Raw genomic sequence first — 25510 nt, forward strand, 5'->3', positions numbered from 1 at the left:
AATTTTTGTATGTTTAGGTTAATATTGTATGTTAATTTTCTATAAGCTTAAATAGATGGCATCACACTGTTCTAAAAGTATGCACTATTTATAGTGTTTCATTCAAGTGTATCCACTATTGATTATGTTGTGTGTAAAAATATTTTATGTTTAATATACAGAACAAGGAGAGATATTTAAAAGTAACTTGCTGTTTGTTGCTGGCTAGCAAACATGAGTTTACTTGTGGTACTCTTTGCTGTAATAACATGTATCCATGCCGAGTTTTTTACGTCTATGGCAAACATGGAGCATCTGGTGCTGACAGAAAAATATATGCTTTCCAGCTTGAAAAACTATGTGGATTCAGAGGAGGAAAGATTGGCTTCTTTAAAGAAATTTATGTTGCGTGTTGATGAATCTTTAAGATATGTCAATGAAACAGATATTGGAAAGTATCTTGGAAATCCTGTTAACTCTTATCTTCTGCTGAAAAGATTTAATGTTGACTGGAGAAACTTAGAAAATCTGTTAACCCTCGATCATGCTGAAGGTAAGATTTTTACTGTATTTTACAATTTAAAAATTCATATACTATTACATATATATTAACTGTTTTTTTAGATGTCTAACTCAGCTCTACATGTAATTATTTTTTATTTTTCTGTTAAATGCCAGTGATGCTGTATATAATGCCAAATATGTTAAAAAATTTTATATATAATTTATATATATTAGTTGACTGCAAAAACAGGACATAACATTGACACTATATATAAACAAAGGAAATTGCATGTAATGTGTAAAAAAACATTGTGTAAAACTGTGAATAATAAACTTTTATAATAGCCACCAGAAAACATTATGTCTATTGATAAAGGATTAATTATTCATAAAATAATACAGGCTGATTATTATTTATTTATATATGGTTATTCATCACAGTCTTTTATTATCTGCTTTCTTCCTGCATATTATATATTTATTTGCTTTCCTTTAGTAATTTGAAGTCTGGATAAACATTTTTCATGCAGAATAAATAAAAAATAAAAAAAATAATAAGAGTAATATATACACTTTTTCATTTTTAATTGTTTTTTATCATTGGGACAAATTTAGTACTTGGAAAGCTTAAGTCCCCTAAACATTTCTTGAAAAGTCACACAAATTTCAGCCTCTTAAAAAACTGTTTTTTTTCTTCATATCTTGAAGTTATCATTCTATTTTTTGCATTCAAATTGTTTTGTCTAGTTTCAAGATACATATAGAAATTAAGTAACTTTACCTTTGTTTTGTTTAATAACAACATTTGTATTTGTTAGCTAATGTTTTTGCAGATTACTTTGTATCACAATGTTTCAGAAATACATAATGTTCAAGCAACTTAAATATAAGCTGAACATAATAAATCGTTTTTTAAATTTCTGCATAAAATTATTTTTCCACTTAAAAGTGGAAAAATAATTTTATGCAGAAATTTAAAAAACATGAATTATGTGAAATGAAACATTATATAAAGCAAGAGTTTTATTTCATTAAGATTATAATATTCTATTTTTGAGCATTGTTTTTAAATTGCGATTTTTTCAGCAATAGTGAATGAAAATTTATTCATTTGAGCTACGCAGATCCAATTAGGGTCTGGGTCTACCAGACAACTTCCTGCAACATTCAACAGCCCACACAGTGTACCATGTCCCCAATTTCCTTCACATTGTTTGGGTTAACCTGGAGCTATGGTAACATTCACTCGCCTAAATTAAATCATTTCCAAGGGAATCGAACCCTTGTCTTTTGTACAAAGAATAATAAGTATAATAAGAATAATAAGTATAATATAAAAGAGCTTTAATTTTTTTTCAATGATAAACAAATTGCAGCATGACTTTGCTAAAATTAAATATAAATATATTCTAGTAGCAAGGACCATCTGATAAAAAAGTCACTTTAAGTGCTGCCAGCAGGTTTTATTTTGCAGAATTTTGAGAATGTTGATGAACTTAGTTTAAATTGTTTTTTCTTTCTGTATGCACATACCTAGACGTAGGGGAAATAACTATTTCTTCTGTAGGGCTGGCAACTAAATCACAGGAAGTTCATATGAGATACTGTTTATGTGTTTGTCACATTCTACACTATTGATTGTTTCTTTTATCTTCCTATCTGTTGTTCTACAGTACTGTGAAAAGGTTTGTTAACATCGTGGTTCATGTTTATTTCATGTTACGCACGAACCATGATAGGCCACGGTGCGTATTTTTTTAACAATCGTGGACCTCACTATCATGTTTCGTGGACTACACAAACAAAAATTAAACATTACACTGTGGCGTCAACGATAGATAGCTTCTATTGTAAAACAACAAAGACCGTATTAGTTTATCAATTAAATCAAAAACCAACGGCAAAAAAATAAGTTAACACTTGTTTTAATTTGTTGTAATAAAGCTAGCTATATAATAGATTTTAATCGTTCGTGAATCAAAATGCAATCTAAAAAAACATTTCTATCGTCGCTTTTCATTTACATACTTTTAAAATGCAATCTAAAAAAACATTTCTATTGTCGCTTTTCATTTAGAAACTTTTAAAGTGCGATTTAAAAAAAAACATTTCTATCGCTGATTTTTGTTTATAAACTTTTAAAATGCGATTTAAAAAAAAAACATTTCTATCACTGCTTTTCGTTTTTAAACTTTTAAAATGCAATCTAAAAAAAAATTTCTATTGACACTTTTTGTTTAAACTTTTAAAATGCGATTTTAAAATGCGATCTAAAAAACATTTCTATCGACGCTTTTCGTTTATAAACTTTTAAAATGCGACCCCAAAAACATTTCTATCGCGATTTGTGTGCACCACGCTCGTTACACGATGTTAGCAAACCTTTTCACAGTACTGTAGTTTCCTTTCATCCCAGTTAAAGACTTTTACTCCAGCTGTTGTTCGCAATTTCATTTTTCTTCAAATCTGTTTGTCACTGTGCACATATGTTCTGGAACTCCCTGCTTAAATTTCCTTTTTTTGCCTCTACATCACAATCTTTACACAGGATACCATAAACCACATTGCTTTTTTCTTCCATCTAATTTTTATTTTTGGGTTTAGACAATGCTTCATAGTGATCTTTGTGTTGCTTTTATTCAACGAAGGATCTCGCTGGCACCTGGTACAAAAAGTAGAAATGGTGATGCAATGAATTTTTTTGTTGTCTCAGTTGGATCTCTTGAAATGACCCTTTACTTAACTATATATCATGTTTAAGAAATGATAAACCTTTAATAATAATACAAATACTTAACAGACAAACCTGGACAATATATTCAATAGACATTGTTTATTTCTAAATAAACATAAAGTTATAGAGATAATTTTGGAATAGAAATCCCCATAAAAAATTCCCCATTAAAAAAATTGTTTTTTTTTACCCATCAAACCATTTTTCCTCCTAATATCCTCAAGCAAAGATTTTATTTTATTCTTCACCAACCTTAAACACATGATGGTGGTTTAGTTGTTTACAAGCTTGCTGTTTTAATAGATAAATTATATAAAAAACAAATTTAATTTCAATTTGCTGTTGGATAAAGTAACAAACATATTTTAATGGACTTGCATAAAAGTTAAAATGAAACTACTTTAACCAAAGGTAAATAATGTTTACCGAATAAATCATTATCTTGTTGGTTATTGGTAAAAATGTCACAAATGTTATCATGCTGTTATTTTTTACGAATAAGAATAGACCAAGCGGGTCTTGAGATTAGCCAAAATAAGTCAACATAATAATTATCGTATATATCATATATTTATCAACAGTACACAAACATTTACCTATTCGAAATTACGAAAAAAAAAGAAATCATTTGTCATAGCTTAAAGCTTCAACTTAATCATTGCATACACTTGTTATTCACTTGTGAGTGAATCCTTTTTGTTGGCATTATAAATTCGAGATTGGATGAGATGATCTGAGGTCTCTAATGCACATTTTTAGGACTAGTATGCAACACATATAAATGACTTTCTGACCCTATACTTTACCGTATTTACTATATGGCGGGCCATTGCAGATAGTTGAAGTGTCAATCCATAAAGTCTTGAGCTGCCTTTACATAGTAAACAATCTGTTATTATTTTCAGTTTTATTTATATATACCACTGATTTATTGCTAAAGTTTTATACAACGTCTCATTATGGTTGCTTATTGAAAGGGGTACAAGACTGAAAATAGTGCATTAACAGTATTTCCTTTGTTAGAATAACTACGAATATAAACAGGTGTTCAAAAATACAATAGTAGTAACTAATAACTATTAACAAAAACATTACTGACGTTAAAAAAATCACTAGTAGTCTGCTTTAAACCCTGTCATTCATCATGAATTATTTTATCTTAGATTTTACCGCAGCTTATGATGAGATGCGACCATACTTTCCATCTGATGAAGATTATGAAGGAGCCATGACAGCTTTGTTTCGATTACAAGACACCTATAACCTGCCTTCTCAAAAACTTGCGAAAGGTATAAAAATTAAAATTTGAAGCCAAATTAATTAGCACCCCTAGGGTTTAATTACAGGTGTGTATTAGTTAGAAAATTTCAGTAAAGCCTTGTATGTAGACAATTGCTTATTTAATATTTGAGCTACTAGACCATATGCTTATATTTAAGGAGGCTCCTATTTGAACAATGAATACATAATGTTCTAACACCAGCAAAACCGTGTTAGCAATAATTTATTTGAAAATTGTAGAAATTGTGTTATATAAAAATTAACTATTGAAAAGAGTGTGATTATGATTATAACACAGGATTATTTGTGGTAAACTACCTAAAGTCTGATAAATATTGTGAAATATCATTTGTCAGAACAAATTTAATATCCCTATTCTGTATACTATAGGTATTATTCCTGGTGTTGTACAGTCGTCACCGCAAACACTTGATCCAAATGAAATATTTGAGCTTGGTCGACATGCATATAACTTAAATGACTGGACACACTCACGTGATTGGATGAGAACTGCGTTGGCAGAAATAAGAGGTGACTCGTCAGTGTCTGCTGATCAAACAGCCACAGTTCTTGATTATTTAGCTTATTCCGAATTTAAGGTTGGTTTTAATGATGCTTTGTATTGATCAAACAAATGGTCAGTGTGCTGCAATTATGAACAACGCTGAACATTATTGTATTGGCACTTGAATAACTACAATTTTCTTCACAATAGGTCGAAACATAATAATATGCTAAATTTTTGGAAATTGTGTAAATATTAAAATTTTGGAAAAATTATTTAGTTTTAACTTATCGTTTTGTTTTGTTTTGTTTTTTTGCTTCTCTAGTCGGGAAACGTAAAAGAAGCCTTCCAGTTAACTCAAGAACTTGCAAAGCTTAGTAAGTGTTTATTCTTAGTAGCACAAAACTTTTAAAATTAACAAAAACATATAAAGTACTGTAAATGATGCAGTTTTCCCCAATACTGATTGTTTTTTCTTTTAAGCCCCTGGAGAGAAACGGATATTTAATAACCTTGAATACTATCGCCAGGAGCTACGTAAATCACAGTCAACAGGTAAGCGAGGCGACCTTGGTTTACTTGATGATACAGACTTTTATAAAAAAAACAAGCATGCTCAAGCCTACACTGAGAGTGAAGCGTCGAGAAAGAAAACTAATTTGCAAGATTATGAAAAGTTGTGCAGAGGTGAAGTGAGACAACAGGTGAGTTGGTGCAAAAACTACCGTAATCTGCCGCAAATACTTGATTAAGCCCCCAGAAAATATACTGTAAATACTTCATAAACTACCGCAAATACTTGATTAACCCTAAAAAACTACTGTAAATACTTTATGCTGCCCCAAAAAACTACTAGAAATACTTGATTAAGCCCCAAAAAACTACTGGAAATACTTGATTAAACCCCAAAAAACTACTGGAAATACTTGATTAAACCCAAAGAAACTACTGGATATACTTGATTAAGCCCCAAGGGACTTGTCAAAACTGCCTGCTTATTAAAAGGGAGGACAACTTCTAAGAATAACACTTAAACATATTTTAATGAACAAGTTGTAATAATGCATTTGAATCATTTAATATATATAAAGGAAATAAAATTGAGAACAAAATTATCTAAGCAGTGATAAATTGCTGAGATGAGATTGTTGTAAAAGGTTGTTAGTCAATAAGTAGGGAAGTTGCGGAGATAAAAATTATATTAATGGAATTTGGTTTTTTCCAAAACCAATTTTTTCACCTAACTCAGGTAAATCTTTATGGGGATTTATTCAAACATTATCATCTTTTTAGTGTAGGGGCTTATTGAATGAAAGGAGGTTAAATCGAGTATGGTAGCTAATTAGTTGATTGTCCTTCTCTTTACTATTATATTCATGCGTCAATTCTGTAACTTTTGTCAAAAAGGATGTATGTGCAGAGCTTCAGCGGTACATGATTGCCACAAAGAATATAATTAACACAACCATTATTATTTATTTAACTAGCAGTTTTGCCTTCAGGTTTTTCAAGCTATCTATTACAGTGCCAGTTTTAATAGTATTTATTACAAAGGGAAAAAAACAACTAAACTTTGATAAAGTTTAATATTTTTGTCCGGTCCGTATGTAAATCATACTGCACAATTTTAGCATGACTGGCTAAAAAAATTCTTTAGATTTCGAGTTCTGTAAACATTTACAATATTTTTTTTTACATAAGTAGAAAAACATAACATTTTATGTAAAAACATGTAGTTTCAATTTAATTGCTTAGAACATATTCATGATAAATAAATATCCTGGAAATATTTACTTATTTCTTTGTTTTTTTACCTTTAGAGCAAACGAGAACAGAGAAAGATGAAATGCTGGTACAAAACGAACAATCCATTATTGAAGTACAAACCTCAAAAAGTTGAACGTGTCTGGTTTACTCCAGAAATTTTTTTGTTTCATGACATTCTGACCGAGAGAGAAATGGAACTCATCAAACAAAACGCTTATCCAAAGGTATATATACATTACAGAATTTTATTCTTTACAGGATTTTTCAGTAAAGTGTTAGTGTGTGTAGTAAGATTTACATGTCAAAATTTAGGTGTGCTTTTTAGCTGTGTTGTGCATGTGTAAACTTCTCAAAGGTTAACTGTTCTATCCATAGCACAGCTAAATGGCTAAGATTTTTTTAATTACTTGACAGTGTCATTACTAGAAAATCTGATCTTCTATGCGTTGTCGTAATGTTTTACCATTGACTTCCTAAACAGTACCAATATAGTAGCAAGATGGCGGCTAGTAAGGTCGTGTTCTACGCTTTACATTCTCCCTTGTTGTTATTTTGTTGCAGAAATGAACTGTTAGATGCGAAGAAAGGAATGAATTATAGAAGATTTGCTATAGAGAAAGGGATTAAATATATTGCATCAAATTATTCGTGGTTTGTTAGCATTTTTAGTGGTTAACAGCACTTTTTTCGTTGAATCCAAACTAATGTGTTTACTTTATCCGAAACTCGTATTTCAAACGCCGAAGATGTTTTGTAATATCTCAGGTTATTATAATTTTAAAAAAAGAAGAAGGTGTTGCGGTTTATCTAAATAAAAACATAAACTATGTTACGCGAATGGATTTGAAGATTTAGAAGTGTTGTTATAAAAATTGTTGTTAAAAACTCGCATAACGTTTACACAACAACATAATATAGGCTTCAGAACAGCACACAATACTTGCCGAGAATATGAAACAAGTTATTAGAGAAATCATTATCGATTTCTTGTGCGGCGTCTAAGATTTATACTCATAGGAGATATAAAATGAATTGTGATTTGAAAAAGTAAATTGGATCCTTGTACTGTCTTTATCTTTATATTATTTAATGAGAAGTTACTAGATTCTCAATTTGGACACAAAGCTAAACTTTTTAATACATCTTGCAACAACACAGCTTGTTGATGAAATTGAAGAAAAGGTAGTTGGAGCGCGGTTTTATGTCAAGATTTTTGTCAAGATATACAATCAGTCATAATGTTATTTTGAAAAACCTTTTATCATACGGTGTTGGTAATGTGGAATTTGGATGGTTTACACATTTTAACCGATCACAAGCTGTTGAAGTTGGTATCGAACATCAACAACCTTTAATGTTGTTAGGAGAGTTCCGCGAAGGTCGATACTCGGTTCTTTTTAATATTTGCAATGTTGCAATGAATACACTTTCTTTATACTATTTTTAAACTAGGGTACAAAAACATGCAATGCAAAACACAGAATACATTGCAGTAATATTTCACGGTCATTTTTTACGTGTTTTATGTAATAAATTATTTTGCAAGGAAGAACTACAATGTTGGTCAAAAATATTTAGACGAAGGCAGTCTTTTCCTTATTTTTTAAATATGGGCAAAAGTTTCAAACACTCAATACTCTGTAGCTGGCGCGCTGCAAAGTCGCTATAATTCTCGTCGATACCCACGAAGGCCCCGAAATTTGTGAAAAATTGCCATGCTGAAGTTAGCAGCTATTAACGCATTTTAGGAGTTTGGACCAAATAGCTTATTATCTTAATGCGGTGCGGGGAAGACCAATTAATCAGGAAAGCTTCCCAGTTAGACATAAGTCCACACTTGTAAATACACGTTCAAGTTAACAAATTCTATATTATTTATTTCCAGCTTAGTCGAGCCACTATACAAGACCCTGTTACTGGTAAACTTCGCTATGCTGATTATAGAGTCAGTAAGAGTGCATGGTTGTCGCCTTACGATTATGGATTTGTTAGAAAAATGGCGAGACGTTCAGAAGCTATCACTGGACTTGACATGCGTTCTGCTGGTGGGTTTTTTATTCGTTGTGGAAAAAAGTTCAATCATTAATGTGGATTTTGCACATTTTTTACTGTAATAAAAACCAGCGTATAAAACATGCTATCTAAAATTTACCACAAATTTTAAGATTTAAAGTTTTTTTCTTCTAAACTATATACCTACGATCAATTTAACGCTATGGTATTCTTGCAATTAAAAGAATTACTTCTGTTTACCAGCTGTGCGTTATGTCTCGGTCATTCAACTCACTGTTTTTCATGGTCTCAACAATTCAAGTTGGGAACAAATCTGCGAATTTGAAACTCGTCTCATGATTTTCACCTTGAATTTATTGCACCATTTCTGTTATGTTTACTGCAATATTTTTATTCTTTAGAACAATTACAAATAGCTAACTATGGTATTGGTGGACATTACGAGCCTCATTTTGATCATGCACGCGAAGACGAGGACAAGTTTACTGATCTGGGTTTAGGCAATCGAATTGCAACAATGTTGTTTTATGTATGTGATACTCAATTTTTTGTTTTTTGTTTTGTGGTCAACTTTTGACCTGAGATATTAGATATTAATTTTTTTTTTGTTCTTTTGATTTCAAGTTAGAAGTAAATGGTATTCTGAAACTTTCCAGCCTTATGTGTAACGTTGAACATCCAATATCTTCCGTAGCACTGTTCTTGTAAAAAACGAGAGACCTTTTCATTAATTGAATCAAATTCTGTATATCTTCTTAGATTTCTGATGTTGAAGCTGGTGGTGCAACAGTGTTTACTGTTGGCAAAACTGCAGTCTTTCCAAAGAAGGTTAATTTTTTAATTTTTTTCTTTTTGATTGCCTTATGTTATGCATTCGACATACAGCCGAAATTATCACACATTTAATTTGCGCTCTGTTTCGCCTCTTTTTTTTCACAGTTTTCAAGCTCTGTCTTGTTATAGTTATCTATTAAATTGCACCTATTTCAAAAATATTTAGCCAAACAAGAAATCATTCCACTTCCCTTATGGCTCATATGTAGCAACATTCAACTATTCCTATATATGCACTATAAATGTCGATATATGTGATATAACCACCATATATATGATGTGTAGCTTATCTTATACATGATCAATGATTTATCTGATCATATATATTAATAACTGATCATATATATGATATACGTATATATATATGAAGTGGTGGACCTCATTTCTTTTACTTGCGTCTTTCCGGTCTACAGTTTTTACATCGTGGAATACGACAATGGGATATGTGTTTGCTTCTGCGTACACTTCTTTTTTGCTTTTTATTTATATTTTTAAAATTAAATTGGATCTTTATCACGTTTACAAATCTATTTTATATTATATACAAATCTCAAATATATGTATTTTGAGGTTTTTAGTTACCTATGAGGAACCAGGAAGTGCTATCGTTTTATGGCTAGTTCTCAAATTACCCTGCTGTACTACTTGTTTTCATTTCGATTTCTTGCATGATATTTTTTATGAGTTTTTTGTTGTAGGGTACAGCTGTGTTTTGGTACAACTTAAAACGAAACGGTATCGGTAATCCACTCACTCGTCATGCTGCTTGTCCGGTTCTGGTTGGTCAAAAATGGGGTGAGTTGTCTTTTTTAAAACCATCAAGAAATTGTCTCGCAGTGTTTGTAAAGTCACGCATGCTTTTTCTTTTATCATGTACTCTCATGAGAGTACACAGTAAAAATTAAACAAACGATAACCAAGAAATGCTTAACAAATCAGAAAGTGTTTAAATGTTAACCAGGTTGATATGCGACCTTATTTGGAACCTTTCATTTAGTTTAGGCTAATTCGGTTCATTTCTCTTATTTTTTTCGAAAAAAAATTAAAGTTTGAATATTCACACATATGTTTGTCTGTTTGTCTGCCTTTGTCTGTCTACCTTTGCTGTCTGCCTTGTCTGTCTATCTGCAAATGTCGGTCTGTCTATCTGCATATATCTGTCCGATATGTCGGTCTGTCTATCTGTATGTCTGTCTATCTGCATATGTTGGCCTGCTTGTCTGTCTCTTTTTCTGCATATGTTGGCCTGTCTATCTGCATATGTCAGTCTGTCTATCTTCATATGTCGGCCTGTTTTTCTTTCTGTTTTACCTGTACATGTTAGTAAAATTGTGTTTGTTTTTCTTTCAGTTTCAAACTGGTGGATACATGAAGTAGGACAGGAATTTCGGCGAAAATGTGCACTAAATAAAAATTTGTAACAGTCGTAAATCCTGGGTTACATATTGCAAAGATTAAGGAGAAAATCATATGCGGTAGAGGAAGGGAGACGTTCGTGTCACAATTTCAGACATCATTCGTGACGGGTAAATGTCGATTTTTTTGTTAAGATGAATGGGTAAAGGCTTCTCTGGCTTGAGTTTCTGCGTTATTTTTTTTTTAAAAAATCAATATATATAGTTTATTTTATTTAATATTATTTTTATGTTGCATATAGTTTTATAAAGTTAATTTTATATAATTTAGATTAGAATTTTCTATTTTCTTTAAAATATTTTTAGCATAAACTTCTGTTTAATAAGTTGACATTCGATGGTTTTTATGAACGAGTAAGTGAGCTTTGCCAGGTGCTAAACTAAATGGTAAAAACAGCGAGTGAAATGTACTGCTTTACAAAAACCTCGTCAGCAAACTGGCGTGAAATACGCTGAGGGACAGATACTAATATAAAAAAGCGGTTATAGCCGACACTGACGGAAAAGAGAAATCGGTTTGTTTTGCGTCAATATTAGCAATCGATTTTATGGGTTTATATGGCAACAAGTTTAATCTGGAGTCCGATTTTTGTACCGTTTCGGGAAGTCTGGGAACGTGCTTCAATGAAATTTTATCTCCCCATATCCTTCTGTACAATTTCCTGTTTTGGCACGCTATTTTTCAGCTACAGACAGAGAAAGTCATTCTCGCCCTCCATCTTTGCTATTGTTAGATTTCACCCTTCTCTAAACAGCCTTATTTATATCTACCTTATTAATATACATTTCGTTGATTTTTTTTTCATTTTTATATATAAAATATAGATTTATTTTTCTAATATATACGATTCAGTGTGAAATATATATAATCTCGAATGAACTTTTTTTGTTTTGACTCAGCTAAATTATCTAGTAAAAGGTGTGAGTGCATCTGGTGAAATAAAGCTATTTCTACTAAATTTACAAATAAAGTTGGCACTAACAAGTTGTCCTGCTGGCTGTGGTAGAGTGATTAATTCATGACCTTTCTTTTCTCTAAAAAAAATCAAACGTCAAAGAAGTTTGCTCCTTCGTCAACGTGACCACGTTATAAGATATTGGAGCTGTAGTAAAAGACAAACTATCTAAGGATTGATTTAATTCTGTTTATTGGTTATATTAGTTGCTTTAAGCGTGTTTGCAAAGTTCGATAAACTCGAAACTTTCTGTTCTCGTGTAAATGAGTAACGTTTTTCAAATTTGTGGTTTTGTTTGTTTGTTTTTTACCCTTTTTTAACAAAGTTGCTTTTATGCTAGAAAATACAGTAATTTGAGCTTTACAATTCCTGCATGCCATGTCACATAAAAGGATATTGTCCAATTCAGACGTCCTTCGTCTGTATTGGACAATATCCTTAACAGCATTTTCGACAGGTTCTATGATTCTGCAAGATAGTGATTTCATTTCATTTAATTGGAGCGTTACTTCAGTTCGTTTTTTTCTATGGACACCTTCATCAATCTACATTAATGTTTTCAAACGAGAAATGTTAAAATCCATAAGATATCTATGTTATAATACCCACTGTCTGTCTGTGAACCAGTTCACAAACCCCCGGTTTTGTAATAGAAAACGTCATTATAATAACAACTATAATTATAGCAATTAAAGAACTAAAAACAGATGGTTGTTAGTACTGCTCATCATATATAAAGGCGATTGTCACCTATGTAGCTGTAATACACAGAATCCTACTCCGCCGTATACACAGAATGCCGTTGCAGTTGAAGAACCTGTTAAGCGAAGAAAAAACAAATTTCCATAGTATAGGCAATAAAGCTCAGCACGAACGAAATATCGCCGTAGAGGAATGTATCAATTGGAACGATGCGCAAATTTAAAATAGACAGTTAACGCACCCCGAGAAAGAAGGCACGGAACTTCTTATGAAATATCATTCGTTTAGCCGATAGAGAAGAAACCAGTCGGCATTTCGTAAAAGAGTATTTGTCTGATAACATATAGCATCTCACTCCGTGGATGAAAAGCAAGTTAAAATGACAAGGTCGAAAGCATCAGCAAAGCATTCGAGATTTCTAAAAGAAATATGTATGCCAATAAAAAATATTTTAATGCCCATGAGTTTAAAAATTCGGCATTTCTTACTCAAGAATAAGGGAGATATTCTTGAAGTATACGAAGCCATTGCCATTAGTTCATAATTTAGGTCTATATTTGGGTGCATATATGATTGCATCACATCGGTCATTCTCATTGTTAATGGGTAATAAACATCGAAAAATTACATTCTTTGATGTCAAATTTTTGTTCAGATATTCTGTAGTGCGAGGGGTAACCTCGTCCCTAGGGCATTTTGTATCTTTTCTGAACACCAGCACGGTGATACGAACATATCTCGCCCTTCCAATATAAAAAAGAGACAACATGCGCTGGGAACGAGGTTGCGCGAGGGGCTCTCATTTCGAGATATATATAAAAAAACCTGGTGTAATCAAGAAATGTAATCGCACTTCACATTGCACTTCCACATTTTTCAAGATACTCAGTTGTTTTTGAAAGTTACTAGTATTCTTGACCAACTTGGCGTAAGGATTAATTACTTTAGCAACAAGAAAATTTGCACATGCGCGTGAGTTTAATTATTACCTTTCCCATCAAGCTAAGAAGCGAAAGTAGGAAGCAGTGAGGCAGTAAGATAGCTTGAACAAACTTGCCTTTGAACTTCACTTTACAAGATTTAAAATGGGAAACAAAGAATCTCAAACAGAATCTTACAACATCGCCAAGACTGGTGATTATGTTGCCATTGAGGATTTTCTTGAAGGAAACTACAAGAAATGGATTGCAAACAACGGCTATGTGAATCCAAACTTGTCTACTGAAGTCATTGAAGCTTTTTCACATTTCACCTACCATAACAGTAATGGCGAACTTCTGATTTGCGATATACAGGGTGTTGAGAAAGCAGGATACTACCATCTAACTGATCCAGCCATTCATTCATCATCTGGGCCTGGGTATTACGGTTCCACCGATTTGGCAGACAGCTGGAGAGGATATTGGAATAATAAAAAACGATAAAAAGAATGACATTCGTCAGTTTAAACCGCCTTGCCTGGACATTACACGCTTAAACTTTATGTCGTCTATACAAGCAAATTTCTTATTTTTATTATTATTGGTATAATGACATGCTACGATCGTTTTTCAAGTTAAGAAACCTTGGGGAAGGGGTGCAAAGGTTTCATTACAGTAATAGTAGATCTGGCTTTAAGGTGGTAGTCAAATTATTCTGAGATTTTTGTGAACAAACTATATGACCAACAAGAAAACTTGATCGCCCCAAATAAGTTTTAAACTGAAAATTTTAGATATTTTTTTGCTGACATAAGCAACTCTGGTATGACGTCATCATTTTTCTACAAACACATCTTAGGTTTTATGCACATTCACTATTTTTTTTTATTTCACACTTTTTCGTAGTATATATATAATCTCCATAAATGCACTTTTGTATTCCCAGTTACTGTTTTCATTATGAACAAAAAGTGTGGCGGTTACTCCCAGCATGATCATGTTGCCAGTAGAGGCCTAACCTTATCCAATCCCTCTGAGTTAAGCCTACTTCAATGAAGGCGGTGTATCTACAGAATATACGCCCTTCCAGCCAAAGCATTTAAAAAAAGTCACGACGCTGTAAAATTAAAGAAGTCGAGAAAATATATCGCGGTAAGTTTTGAGATTCAAACCAGCTGTTGAAGAATGTTGGGTTTAAACTCCAGCTGGGGACCTTTAAATCTTTAATCTAACGCTCTCCCAACTGAACTATCTCGGCCTCAATCAACCTTACCATATATTCAAAACTCTGCATGTTCTGATTGCCACTTGAGTCAGTCGGAAACAATGTGGCAAGATTCGCTGCGAGTAGGGTTCGAACCTACGCGGAAATATCCCATTTGATTTTAAGTCTAACGCTTTAACTACTCAGCCATCGCAGATAAAGTTCCAAGATAAGAAAAAAATTTAATCAGCTCACCCTGTAACTTCTAAAGTATACCGTTTTTTTGGGTTAAAATGTTTAGAACCGAATAGGGTTAAATATTGTACTTGTAGCAGCAATGACATTTGACATAAAGAATATTTGGCGGTTTTAACGAAATTTTTTATGCGCCAGTTATACAGCCTCAAAAATCAATTTATTTTCTCTCCAAATTTGAAGAAATATGATGGGTAGGATAATTAGATTTGTAGGAAAAATTTGTGCTATTTATCGAGAGTACTCTTGAGTGAAATCCAGAAAGAACACATTTCTTGGTCCTTTTTTATATTGCCCTTATCCTACCACGCATGCTCACCATGTGCACTCCTTCACAGGGCCGAAAAGAGATAGTAAACACTGTATAAACCGCGACTTTTCTGTTTTAAAAGGTTTTATGCATTTTGGAAAGAAAGTTCGTGTACTGGTGTTGTTTACATCTCTACATTTTGTTGTAGCTAACCATGACTCATTATAATAACTTTAGTTTTTTCTAGGAAAAGAACATAAGAAATTATTTTTAATCTTTACAGAGATAGTTTGAGTCAAACACACAACATTTCAAAAGTTCCATGGTGACAATAAATAAATAACTGAAAAACTCAAATATAAAATCGGTATGCGAATCTCTAATTACTTTTACATAAGTTCAGGGGGTCAGGCTTTTAATCTTATAACGTTAGAATGAAGACACGTGGTTGATGCATAGTCTGTCTACAATAAAGATATAAATATCCATTTACAGCAGCGTAGCATGCAATATGAATAAATAATAATTTTATGCGTAATAAGAATACACAACTTTTATTACAATGCAACCCCCGGACTAACCTTTATGTATTCTTGGAAACCTTAATTTTGAATTGTCCTGTAACCGGGGGTCCAGTTAAACAGTTTGGTAAGAAATGATTTGATTTAATTTGATTATTAGTCACTTTTCATACATTCATTATTCGATTTAACGCATTTCTCCCTATACTTATTATATATTAATCATATCTGGGATTATTTAAATTAAAAAAGAAATACCCCTTGTCAACCACCCCCCCTTCTCTATTTCATTTGCTCATTCAGTATTACTCGTGTAATGGTGTCTTATTAACAAAAGGTTAGCAGCAACGTTTACAACTATGGAGGAACATAAAATATATGTTCAAAACAACTTAACCCTATTCGGTCCGGGGGGGGGGGCGGATTTCGCCCCCCCCCCTGACGGTTTTTTTAATAACTCCTCCTGATTGCTTTGTTATATGGCTATGATACTTACTGAGTTTCAACATTTATCTATTAGACACCTGCATGCTAATTTTTTAGGTCCCATACCTTTCAGAGGCTTTGATATTGGCCATTACTCGAAACTACCCCTAAAAATCTCTATGAAGTCCTTATAATAGGGAAAATATAACAACTCCTGTTAGGATTATCCTTAGAACTTGAAACTTGCAACACAACTTTGTTTCATCAAGAAGAATTATTGTGAATAATTTGAACACGTGACTAATCCGATTTCCCGATTTTTTCGGATTTCACCCGAAAATCGGAAAAAAACGGATTTTCGGACAATTTTTGGCAATTTTTTATCCGATCCATGTAAAAACCGGAAGATATGTTAAATAACTTTTACTTAGCTTTCAGAAACTTCAAACAGAATGTAAAAATTCGCTCTAGAACAAAAGTAATTATATTTTAAGCAGATAGTGGCATTTTTAACAATTTTCAAGCTTCTGATGACGTCACAGAAATGTGCTGACGCAAGCGAAAGTTTAATGGCGCCATTTTGTTCCTTTTATGACGTACTATAAGTGTGCCAAGTTTGATTCAATTTGAACAATCCTATGAAAAGTTATATCATAGTATGTTCGAAAAACCCCGGACCGAATAGGGTTAAAGTTGTGGAATATTTTAAAGGTATTTGGGACAAAGTATGTTTTTGATTTATTTTATCAGGATTTCCCAAGGGATGGTACACAATGCTATCAAGCAATTAAAGGCAGTTTGAATCAAATCAAGAAACGTGTGAATCGTCAAGCAGTTTCGGTCCTTGGTAAAAAAAATGAGGAAGTGGATATGGAAAACATAGATTTGTCATTAGCTATCACCATTTTCATAACTATACATAAAAATCATAAACACGTCAAGCCATTGAAAAACATAAAAGAATTAAGAGACTATCTCGCCCATGATTTAAAAGAAGAACCCGAAAATAACAAATGAAATCTTTGAAAAAAAGTTTTCACAACTAAAGGAGGATTTAAAAGAACTTGGTGCAAGCGCAGAAATAATCGATGGAGAAAAAAATAAAGTATTCGGAAAGGAAGAAATTAAAGAGCTGAGTGATGAAATAGACAAAATACAAGAAAAATTAAAGAGCATTAAAATAGGTGAGACTAACTTTTTTATGACGTTTAACTTAACACCCTATTTGTCAAAAACCTGGCAGCTAAATTTTTTTAAGTGCCATACCTCAAAGAGTTTTAGATATAGGTATTACTCAAAATTTCTATAAAATCCTTATAATTAATAAAATACTAGTCGATAGGGCCTGTGGAGTAATCCACTTAGGCAGAACGACAATGGAAAAATAGGTTGTTTTAGATTATTTGCTGATGTCAGCAGTGCAAATACACAAAAAATAAATAGAGAAACTTGTTTTCATGTTTCCTCCATTGTGTAGAGCTTACACTGCTGATCAAGAAAATGTATATAATCGTGAGCGATTAATGAAATGTAAGGGTTTAAAAATTTTCCTGACGTCGGCAATGGCCCATCAAAACCCAAAGAAATTTTTTAGGAATTTGAATACATGTTGCCTTCATCGCATAGATCTTGAAACGCTGATCAAGAAAATGTATAGGATCGTGTATATTTGATAAATGGTTGCAGAGATATTAGGGTTTAAAGGTTTTTTCATGACATCATCAACCCGTCCATTCCGAAACGGATTCGGGGACCCAGGTTTCGGAAAATTACCCAAATTGGTCCTAGGTGGTCCCTAGTTACCCACGCGGTGAAAAATCATTGACGTCACCACCTCGTTCCAAGTTATTTGGCCTCAAAGTTTTAAGTACACTGTAATGGCCTTATTAATTTGATATAGGATATTGACGGTAAAGTAGTGTTATTGACGTTGCGCCGTAACGTCAGAAAATTTAACATATTAGACTATAATATTATAAATCATTTTATTATATTATATTATAAATCATTATAAAAAGTTTTGACACGTAGCAGTCCTATTCCTTTTGGATTATGTGGTAAATTTTCGCAATTTCGAACAGGAGATATGTTAGATAGCCTCTATTTGGCTATCAGAAACTTCAAACAGAATGTAAAAAATCATTATAGGTAAGGTAAAATAATTGAAAGCAGAAGGTATTATGGACAAATTTTAAGCTTTTGATGATGTCAAAGAGAAAGTGCTGACATAAGGAAAGAATTTATTGCCACCATTTTGTGTTTTTTGTTCCTTTACTACAACTGTACTCATTTTGTTTTTTTAAAGATTCATGTTCTAAGTCGCGCAATAGACCTATTTCCACATCCATTTTCGTTCCGCGGAATATACATACAAAATTACCAAACAACATGAAAACGAGATTAGTTATAAGCAAATTTTTAGTTTTCAGCTAAGTAGTGCAGATATGGTTTGTTTACCTGTAATATTTGCAAAATTATTTGTCGTACAGATTGTTATTAACATTTGGTGATAATATGGGATAATAGTATGTATCTGCCAAACATTGGGTCGCTCTAATATTCTTGGTGTTAATTGAGCTAGATATTAGCTAGCTTTGAATAAGATGATATGAGTTAATGGCTGGATGGCTCATTTGTTTTAAACAAACGTAAATTTCAAACTGTTTATTAAAATCAATGATTTTGCTGGTATATACAAATCCTTTGTCTCCAGTTATTGAGTGACCTTTTTTCAAACAATATCTGTAAAAAAAACATTAATTAGGCTTACTCACAGTGCTTTTAAATTAATAGTTGATCTTATGAGTTCCTTACCCTGTTTTTTTTTCAAGTAAGGGTAGTTTTGAAAGTATATAAAACTCACATTTTACACGTTTGTGTTTTCATAATTAGGTGCTAATTTGACTTAGTGGGGCAAGTTGGGCGTTAAACTTTCCATGAAATTTTTTTGCTTATTTTTGTCATATATCAGCCTCCATCGTAGATTGTATTTGTTAAAAAAAATTAAAATTCCAAAATATAAGGTTGACAAAAAAGAAGAAAAAAAGTTAATAAATAAACAAAAGGAATATAAATACAATTCGAACATTCTGCAAGATTAATTTTCAAGATGGAGATTTATGATAAGCTATATGCACTATCAATTCATATTACTTACAAATTGTAATTATTAAGGTTAACCATCACAATGCTTAATACAAATATACGATTATTGACAGTCGGTAAGAGAGACAGAGTTGTGACATAGGGAGCGTGACAGTGACAAAATCACAACAGACAATAGTTTGAAAATATTAATTTTAAATATCATTGTACGTAACGAATGCTGAAAATGCTTTGTTGATTGATCATGCGGCTAATCTCTAGCTACAATCCTTTACAAGGCTTTAAATGGGATTATTAGAAGTGTAATGTCCAGTCTATCACTTTCCGGTTTGTATTTGTGAATGATACCCAGCATGATAATTTTATTTCTTTGAACTGATCAGAGTAATATGAAGTGCCACTAAGCGTTAGTAAACCGTACATTAGATTTTAGTTCTAAATTTACTAGAATTTAAAATCTACAATATTTTTTGTCACACCACTACCAATACCCTCTTTATAACTGTGTTAACTACGATTTTGTAAAACTGCCAGTTAAAAGCTGTAAAAGTCAACATTTTGTTGATAAATTCTTCAAAATTGCATGTAAACAACCAGTATCCTGAAATTTGCTCATAACTAATTTCGTTCTCATGTTATTCTGAATTTTCGCATGTATATTTTGTCGAACCAAATAGATATGGAAAAAGGCCTATTCATAAAACATAGAGTTTTTGAAAAGCTACTACTACGAAAAGCTACTACTATCCAATAAAAATAAAGTACATTACAATAATATCACTTCTAATTACATATTACCATATTTGTTACGCAGGCACACTATTGTAAAATAAAGTTAATTGGATAATGTTTTGCCAAGCCAGCGGATTTTTTAATAAGCCATAACTTATCAGTAAAACTGAATAGCTTTGTTCATAATGCATTGGCTTCTCTAGTTAACTATCTAACTACATATACATTGACGTTCCTTTTAATAATACTGCAACAACAAAATACTTCGATTCGTTGGTACAAACCTACAATCCTGGCCAAAATTGGTTGAGAAAAGGCCCAACACATGTGGATTTATTATCTTTATTATCATTATTTTTGTTTCTGTGGTTCCATGTGTAGAGATTCTCTGTTTTGTTGACATAAACTAGCCAGCAAAATTGTGGTATGTGTATACTAAAACAGTGCAGGTTTTCACTTATAGAATAGTAGCTAGTTTATCTTATAAGCTTATGTTGCATTGGAAATTTTATCAACAATTTTGACCAGGATTGTAGATAGAGCCAACCGAAAATATTTTTCACAAAAAAGCTTTTGAATACTTTGCGATGATACATTTAGAAATAATAAAAAAACTGTAGATCGACGGTTTTTACAATACGTCTACGTTAAACAAACCAAACTTTAATTTCCATTTTTTTTAATCCATCAATTTTTCGTAAATATTCTTTTATTTTTCTATATGGTGAAATTATTTTATGCCCTCCTTTTTTTGTTATTACTGAGAAATGAAAGAAAAGACCTTTTTACTGAGTTTCTTACTATTTTTAAATAAACCTAGATTAATCTAGGTAGAAGCAGCCCAACTAGCTTGGTTGTAAAACTGCAAGCACTTTTATTAAGTGAATCCACCCCCTATAGTTAAAATAACTCTTCAAGTGCTACAATTGAATATTTTTTCAATTCTTTTTGTATATGCATCATTAATGAAATTTCCTTACAAACGTTTACGGTCAAAAACCTTCGCCGAAACTACCTATGATACCCTGATTTTCCCATACTGCATTATGAATTCATAAATTTAAAGAAGATAGCGCTATCAGTAAAAAGGTTTATTGCCGAAAATAAAAATTAGCACACTAGACAAAATCGCAGTGATCAAAATTTTATTTAAGTAATACCATTCAAGAGTGTCAGCTGTTTGTTTGTTTAACAGAACATGTATATAAAGATGTTAACTCAGGTTTTTTGGTAATTTTGATTCTATTATTTTTCATTCGTAAACCTTGGTTAATAAAGCCTTTGATACTAAAATTAATCACAAAAATTTAAAATCAGGCACGAAAGGGGTAAACGCAAATGCAAATAAAACAACTAAAACTTTCGTCTTTCAATCTATGTGCCATTTTTGTGTATTTATCTTAATTTACCTTTAAAGCAGGGGTTCAAATGACAATTAATTTGGAAGAAGTTTCAGTACCAAATTTAGGCCACGTACTTTTAATCCTTATTTTAATCCTTATGATGTCCTGTACATACCTGTCAACATCAAATTCGTACGGGAAGTAAGCTTTTTGAAAAAAATGGCTTTGCGACATATAGTGTCAATTTTGTATTTTCTTGCGACATCTTGTGTTGCGACATATAGTGGCGTTATTTGCGACATATAGTGGCGTTTGCGACATATAGTGTCACGACATCAGCAACTTTGTTTTAACAAAAACATTAAAATGAAAATTGTGCCGAAAAATGGTAGTTACATAAAAAGGTTAATTTTTAAACACCAAATTTTGATTTAAAACGCAAACTATTAAAACTGTTGCATTTTCGTTTTAGCGCAATGAAGACGAGAAAAGTTTATAAGTAGGACCAAACCTAGGGTTTTTTTAGCCTAAAATGGGCTAGAAAAAAGCACTCTACATTTCTCGTTGCTGTATTTTTTAAACTGGGGTCAGGATATCTCATCCTTTTATAAATTTCATGGAAATAAAAAAAGTAAAGAGATGCAGAAAATCTTTGTATTCCTATACAGTTTTTTTTGTTATTAAGGAGATCAACAAGTTAAAGAAATGTCTTCGAAAATTTCAAAGCTCTCTGATCAAAATAAAACGCTTGCTAAAGAGTTTATAAAGTACATTAAGAGAGGAGAAAATGCAAACATAAAAGAAATGGGCGCAGTAACAATAATTAAGAAAGATGAATTTCTTATATGGCCAAGATGTACTGATATCGAGGACGACAAAACATCAAGTCCAATTCAACTTACAAAAATATACATAGGGTATCAAAATAGCGTAGGTTGGGTTGCTGTTAAAAAATGTCCCAAGGATAATAAAGCCATCAAGGTAATGAAGAAGTTCTGTTGGCCTTTTACATTTCCAAACGTTTTGTATATTACAAAGATTTTTACTGAAGAAAACAAAAGCTCCTGCTATTTGGTGACAGAACTTTGTGACAAAACGCTGAAAGATTACATAAAATCAGGAATTGAGGAAATGGAAAAAGTGGAAATGGCGATTACCTTGTTAAGAGCAATGGAATATCTTCATACTAAAGAAATTGTGCACAGAGACATCAAGCCCTCAAATATCCTTTTCACAAATGGCGTCCTAAAGGTTGCAGACTTTGGAATTAGCCGTCAAATAAATCCTGATGCAACATACAGAACGACTAATGCAGGGACATTAGATTATCAAGCACCTGATCTTATCGGCGAACAAGGCAATGTTCTTGTTAAATTTAAACATGATGTGTACAGCGTTTTGGTTATCATGTTTTATATATTTACTGATGGAGAACATCCATTTCACTTTGATGTTGACCGAAGTTTGAAGAACATAGAAAGAAAGAAAAGGATCACAGACTTAGATTTTCGCTACGAAAAGCCTATAAATAAGAAAATAGAAAACCAATTAAAGCAGTTCTTGTTACGCCATGTTGCATCACTTGTGAAGAATGGCGAAGCCGTGACATTGAAGGAAATAATCTCATTTTTTCAAGAACATACCAAAGCAAATCCTTATTGCACCACTTTAATGAAGGAATCTACATCAGCAGTTTCATATAAGCGCTACGCTATATTACTATACTTCACTACTGAAACTGAGCAAAAGAAACATTTTCTAGAAACTGAAAAGAATGTTAAAGAAAGAAAGTTCGATGAAGCTACTTTAAATGTAGTATTTAGGGAATCTGTGGCAGAAGGAGCATTATCCTCCCCAGTCGCCGATGTAACGCTCATGCGTAATGCTCTTGAAAGATGCGGATTTGACGCGTCACGGACGAAAGATGACGCCTCTGTAAACGATTTAAAGGCCATGATAGAGGACATCGCAGCAGGAAATCAAAATCAAACAATATGTATCTTTCTTCACATTTCAGGTCATGGGTTTCATTGTGAAGAAAACGATGATACTTTTATAATATTCAAAGAGTCAGAATTTTTGCAGTCAATCAAATTATTCGCATGATCATTACTACAATTGGAGATAATAACCAGATTATTTTCACAATAGATGCATGCAGGAAAATATCTTCCATCGACCGACAAGAATTGGACAAAATCAACTTACCTCCCAATGTATGCATTTTATACAGCTGTGAAAAGGGTAAAGATACTGCAGATGCTGGTATGTCAGCTAGCATTAAAAGTAAATTGTGTGATGGTGCGAATACAGTTCCAGCAATTTTCTCGAAGGCAATTTCAGAAAACATCACGCGCGGATTGAGCGTAGATCGTTTGTTTGAAAGAGTGGAATCTGTTATGAGAAATGAAGGTTCTTGCACCGTAGCACCTGAAAAGCAAGGCAATATCGATTTTGTGTTTTAAACAGTAAGACGTCCACTTTTGTTGCAAGAAAGGGTAAACAGAAAATATGTTGTTTTTAAATAATTTGTTTTTTGTGTTTTGTCTTATTGCAAGAGAGTTCGTTAGAAGTACGTAATTAATATTTGGAAAGAATTTTAAGAGAGACTTCGTTAGTTTGGTTTATGAACAACTGATGCCAATGTAATTAATTTTCGTGTAGAATTTAAAATGTTTTTGTTTGATTTTTTAAATGTTGCCTTGTGAAAGGGTTATGATTTTTTGAAAGTATTTTAATTAGATTTAGGTTTATAACGATTGATTATGATTTGTGTTTGTGAAAATGATTCAAAAAGAAAGAACACGTTCATTTTATTTTTTCTATTATAACAGAAAAGATTGACGAGTTTTTAACGTCATTTAATAAGAATTAAATTTATTAATTAATTTCTTTCTGAAAGGGGATTTCTTATATTTCTTTTTTTTCCCCACTATTGCAGGAAAGGGCGATGCATTTTCTTTAAGTACGGTAATTATATTTAGTTTTATAACTTTTCCCCATTATTACAGGAAAGAACGATGCATTTTTTTTAACACGGTAATTAGAATTAGATTTATACCACGGCTTGCAATGTAATTAATTTTTGTGAAGAATTTAGAAAAATTTAATAATTTGTTTTTTCTACTTTTTTACATCATTGGCAACTAATATTAAATCACCAGGATATATTTTTTCAATAAAGAATTATTTTGATAAGTTTTCTTGAATATCCTGGCAACATCTAAACCTTGAGGATAGAACTGTGTTTTCAATATGACTTTGCAGTTGTTTTTTTTTCCAAAATCGACCTTAATTTCGTACGTTGTTAGAATTTTCTTTACCTTAATTATAAGCAAGGTCAAACAATAGCTACTTTGTGTTTTCGATTGATTTCACGTCATATTTCTTATAGAATGTGTTGCGGAGCGGGTAACAGGCTCGTTTTGGTGCGCAAGCGAAAAATTTTAGATATACCTTTCGGTTGAATTGTATAAAAAACAAGAAGACATGTGTCTTTAACATCTGTGCTGCGAGAGAAATCATATCGTCATACGTACGCAGACCGTTTTACATTAAGGATGCACATGAACGTACGTAAATGGATCAAATCAGTCTTCTTGGCTAAGCCAAAAGTAAATTTTGAAAATGACGGCTGGCTATAAGAAGTATGAAGAAACGCGGCCATACTCGCCTCCCCCCCCCCAAACTGTCTTGTTAGGTGTTTCCATTAGGACGGATCCTGAACCGCCACCAGTACACGTTTTTTTATAAGAAACCAGTCCATAAGAAACCTTTAGTCAAAATTTTAAGAAACTTGAGCAGGCTGAAAACATCTCCAACATTAAGAAACTTATACATATATAGAAAAAGAAAACATATATAGAAAAAGAAATGAAAACAGAGTAAAAAGTGTTTTTTATAAGGTGGATGCTTAAACATGCATCTATTTATAACAAACTAATATAATGTCAGAAATAAAAAACGAATAAAATGATACTGTGCAAACATAGCATATGTCGTTTACTAATCATAGTCGAAACCATTGTAAATAAAAGATTATTTAAAGAAACCTTTCAGAACTT

At 32.1% G+C, this 25510-nt stretch overlaps 2 protein-coding genes across 2 annotated transcripts; both read left to right on the top strand.

The window, feature by feature from the left end:
- Positions 1 to 125: 125 nt before the first annotated feature.
- Positions 126 to 11912, top strand: LOC130647024 (prolyl 4-hydroxylase subunit alpha-1-like). The gene is made up of 11 exons (XM_057452734.1): positions 126 to 532; positions 4381 to 4506; positions 4889 to 5097; positions 5329 to 5380; positions 5487 to 5707; positions 6824 to 6994; positions 8656 to 8815; positions 9185 to 9312; positions 9543 to 9611; positions 10316 to 10412; positions 10968 to 11912. Exons 1-11 carry the CDS (start codon positions 214 to 216, stop codon positions 11036 to 11038), a joined length of 1623 nt encoding a protein of 540 aa, XP_057308717.1. The 5' UTR covers positions 126 to 213; the 3' UTR covers positions 11039 to 11912.
- A 5002-nt stretch (positions 11913 to 16914) lies between these two features.
- LOC130647569 (calcium-dependent protein kinase 3-like) lies at positions 16915 to 24556 on the top strand. Its single transcript, XM_057453472.1, has 2 exons — positions 16915 to 17450; positions 22132 to 24556. The coding sequence occupies exon 2, from the start codon at positions 22152 to 22154 to the stop codon at positions 23550 to 23552; it is 1401 nt and encodes a 466-aa protein (XP_057309455.1). The 5' UTR covers positions 16915 to 17450; positions 22132 to 22151; the 3' UTR covers positions 23553 to 24556.
- The last annotated feature ends 954 nt before the right edge of the window (positions 24557 to 25510 follow it).

This window comes from Hydractinia symbiolongicarpus, chromosome 6 (assembly GCF_029227915.1).
Source record: "Hydractinia symbiolongicarpus strain clone_291-10 chromosome 6, HSymV2.1, whole genome shotgun sequence".
NCBI classification, from domain to species: domain Eukaryota; kingdom Metazoa; phylum Cnidaria; class Hydrozoa; order Anthoathecata; family Hydractiniidae; genus Hydractinia; species Hydractinia symbiolongicarpus.

What these genes read in the sequence shown, in the direction of transcription:
- LOC130647569 (XM_057453472.1), top strand. Translation starts at nt 22,152, where the DNA reads ATGTCTTCGAAAATTTCAAAGCTCTCTGATCAAAATAAAACGCTTGCT.
- LOC130647024 (XM_057452734.1), top strand. Translation starts at nt 214, where the DNA reads ATGAGTTTACTTGTGGTACTCTTTGCTGTAATAACATGTATCCATGCC. An exon ending in CTGCAGTCTTTCCAAAGAAG is followed by an intron (nt 9,612 to 10,315) that starts GTTAATTTTTTA and finishes TTTTTGTTGTAG; the next exon opens with GGTACAGCTGTGTTTTGGTA. An exon ending in TCTGGTTGGTCAAAAATGGG is followed by an intron (nt 10,413 to 10,967) that starts GTGAGTTGTCTT and finishes TTTTTCTTTCAG; the next exon opens with TTTCAAACTGGTGGATACAT.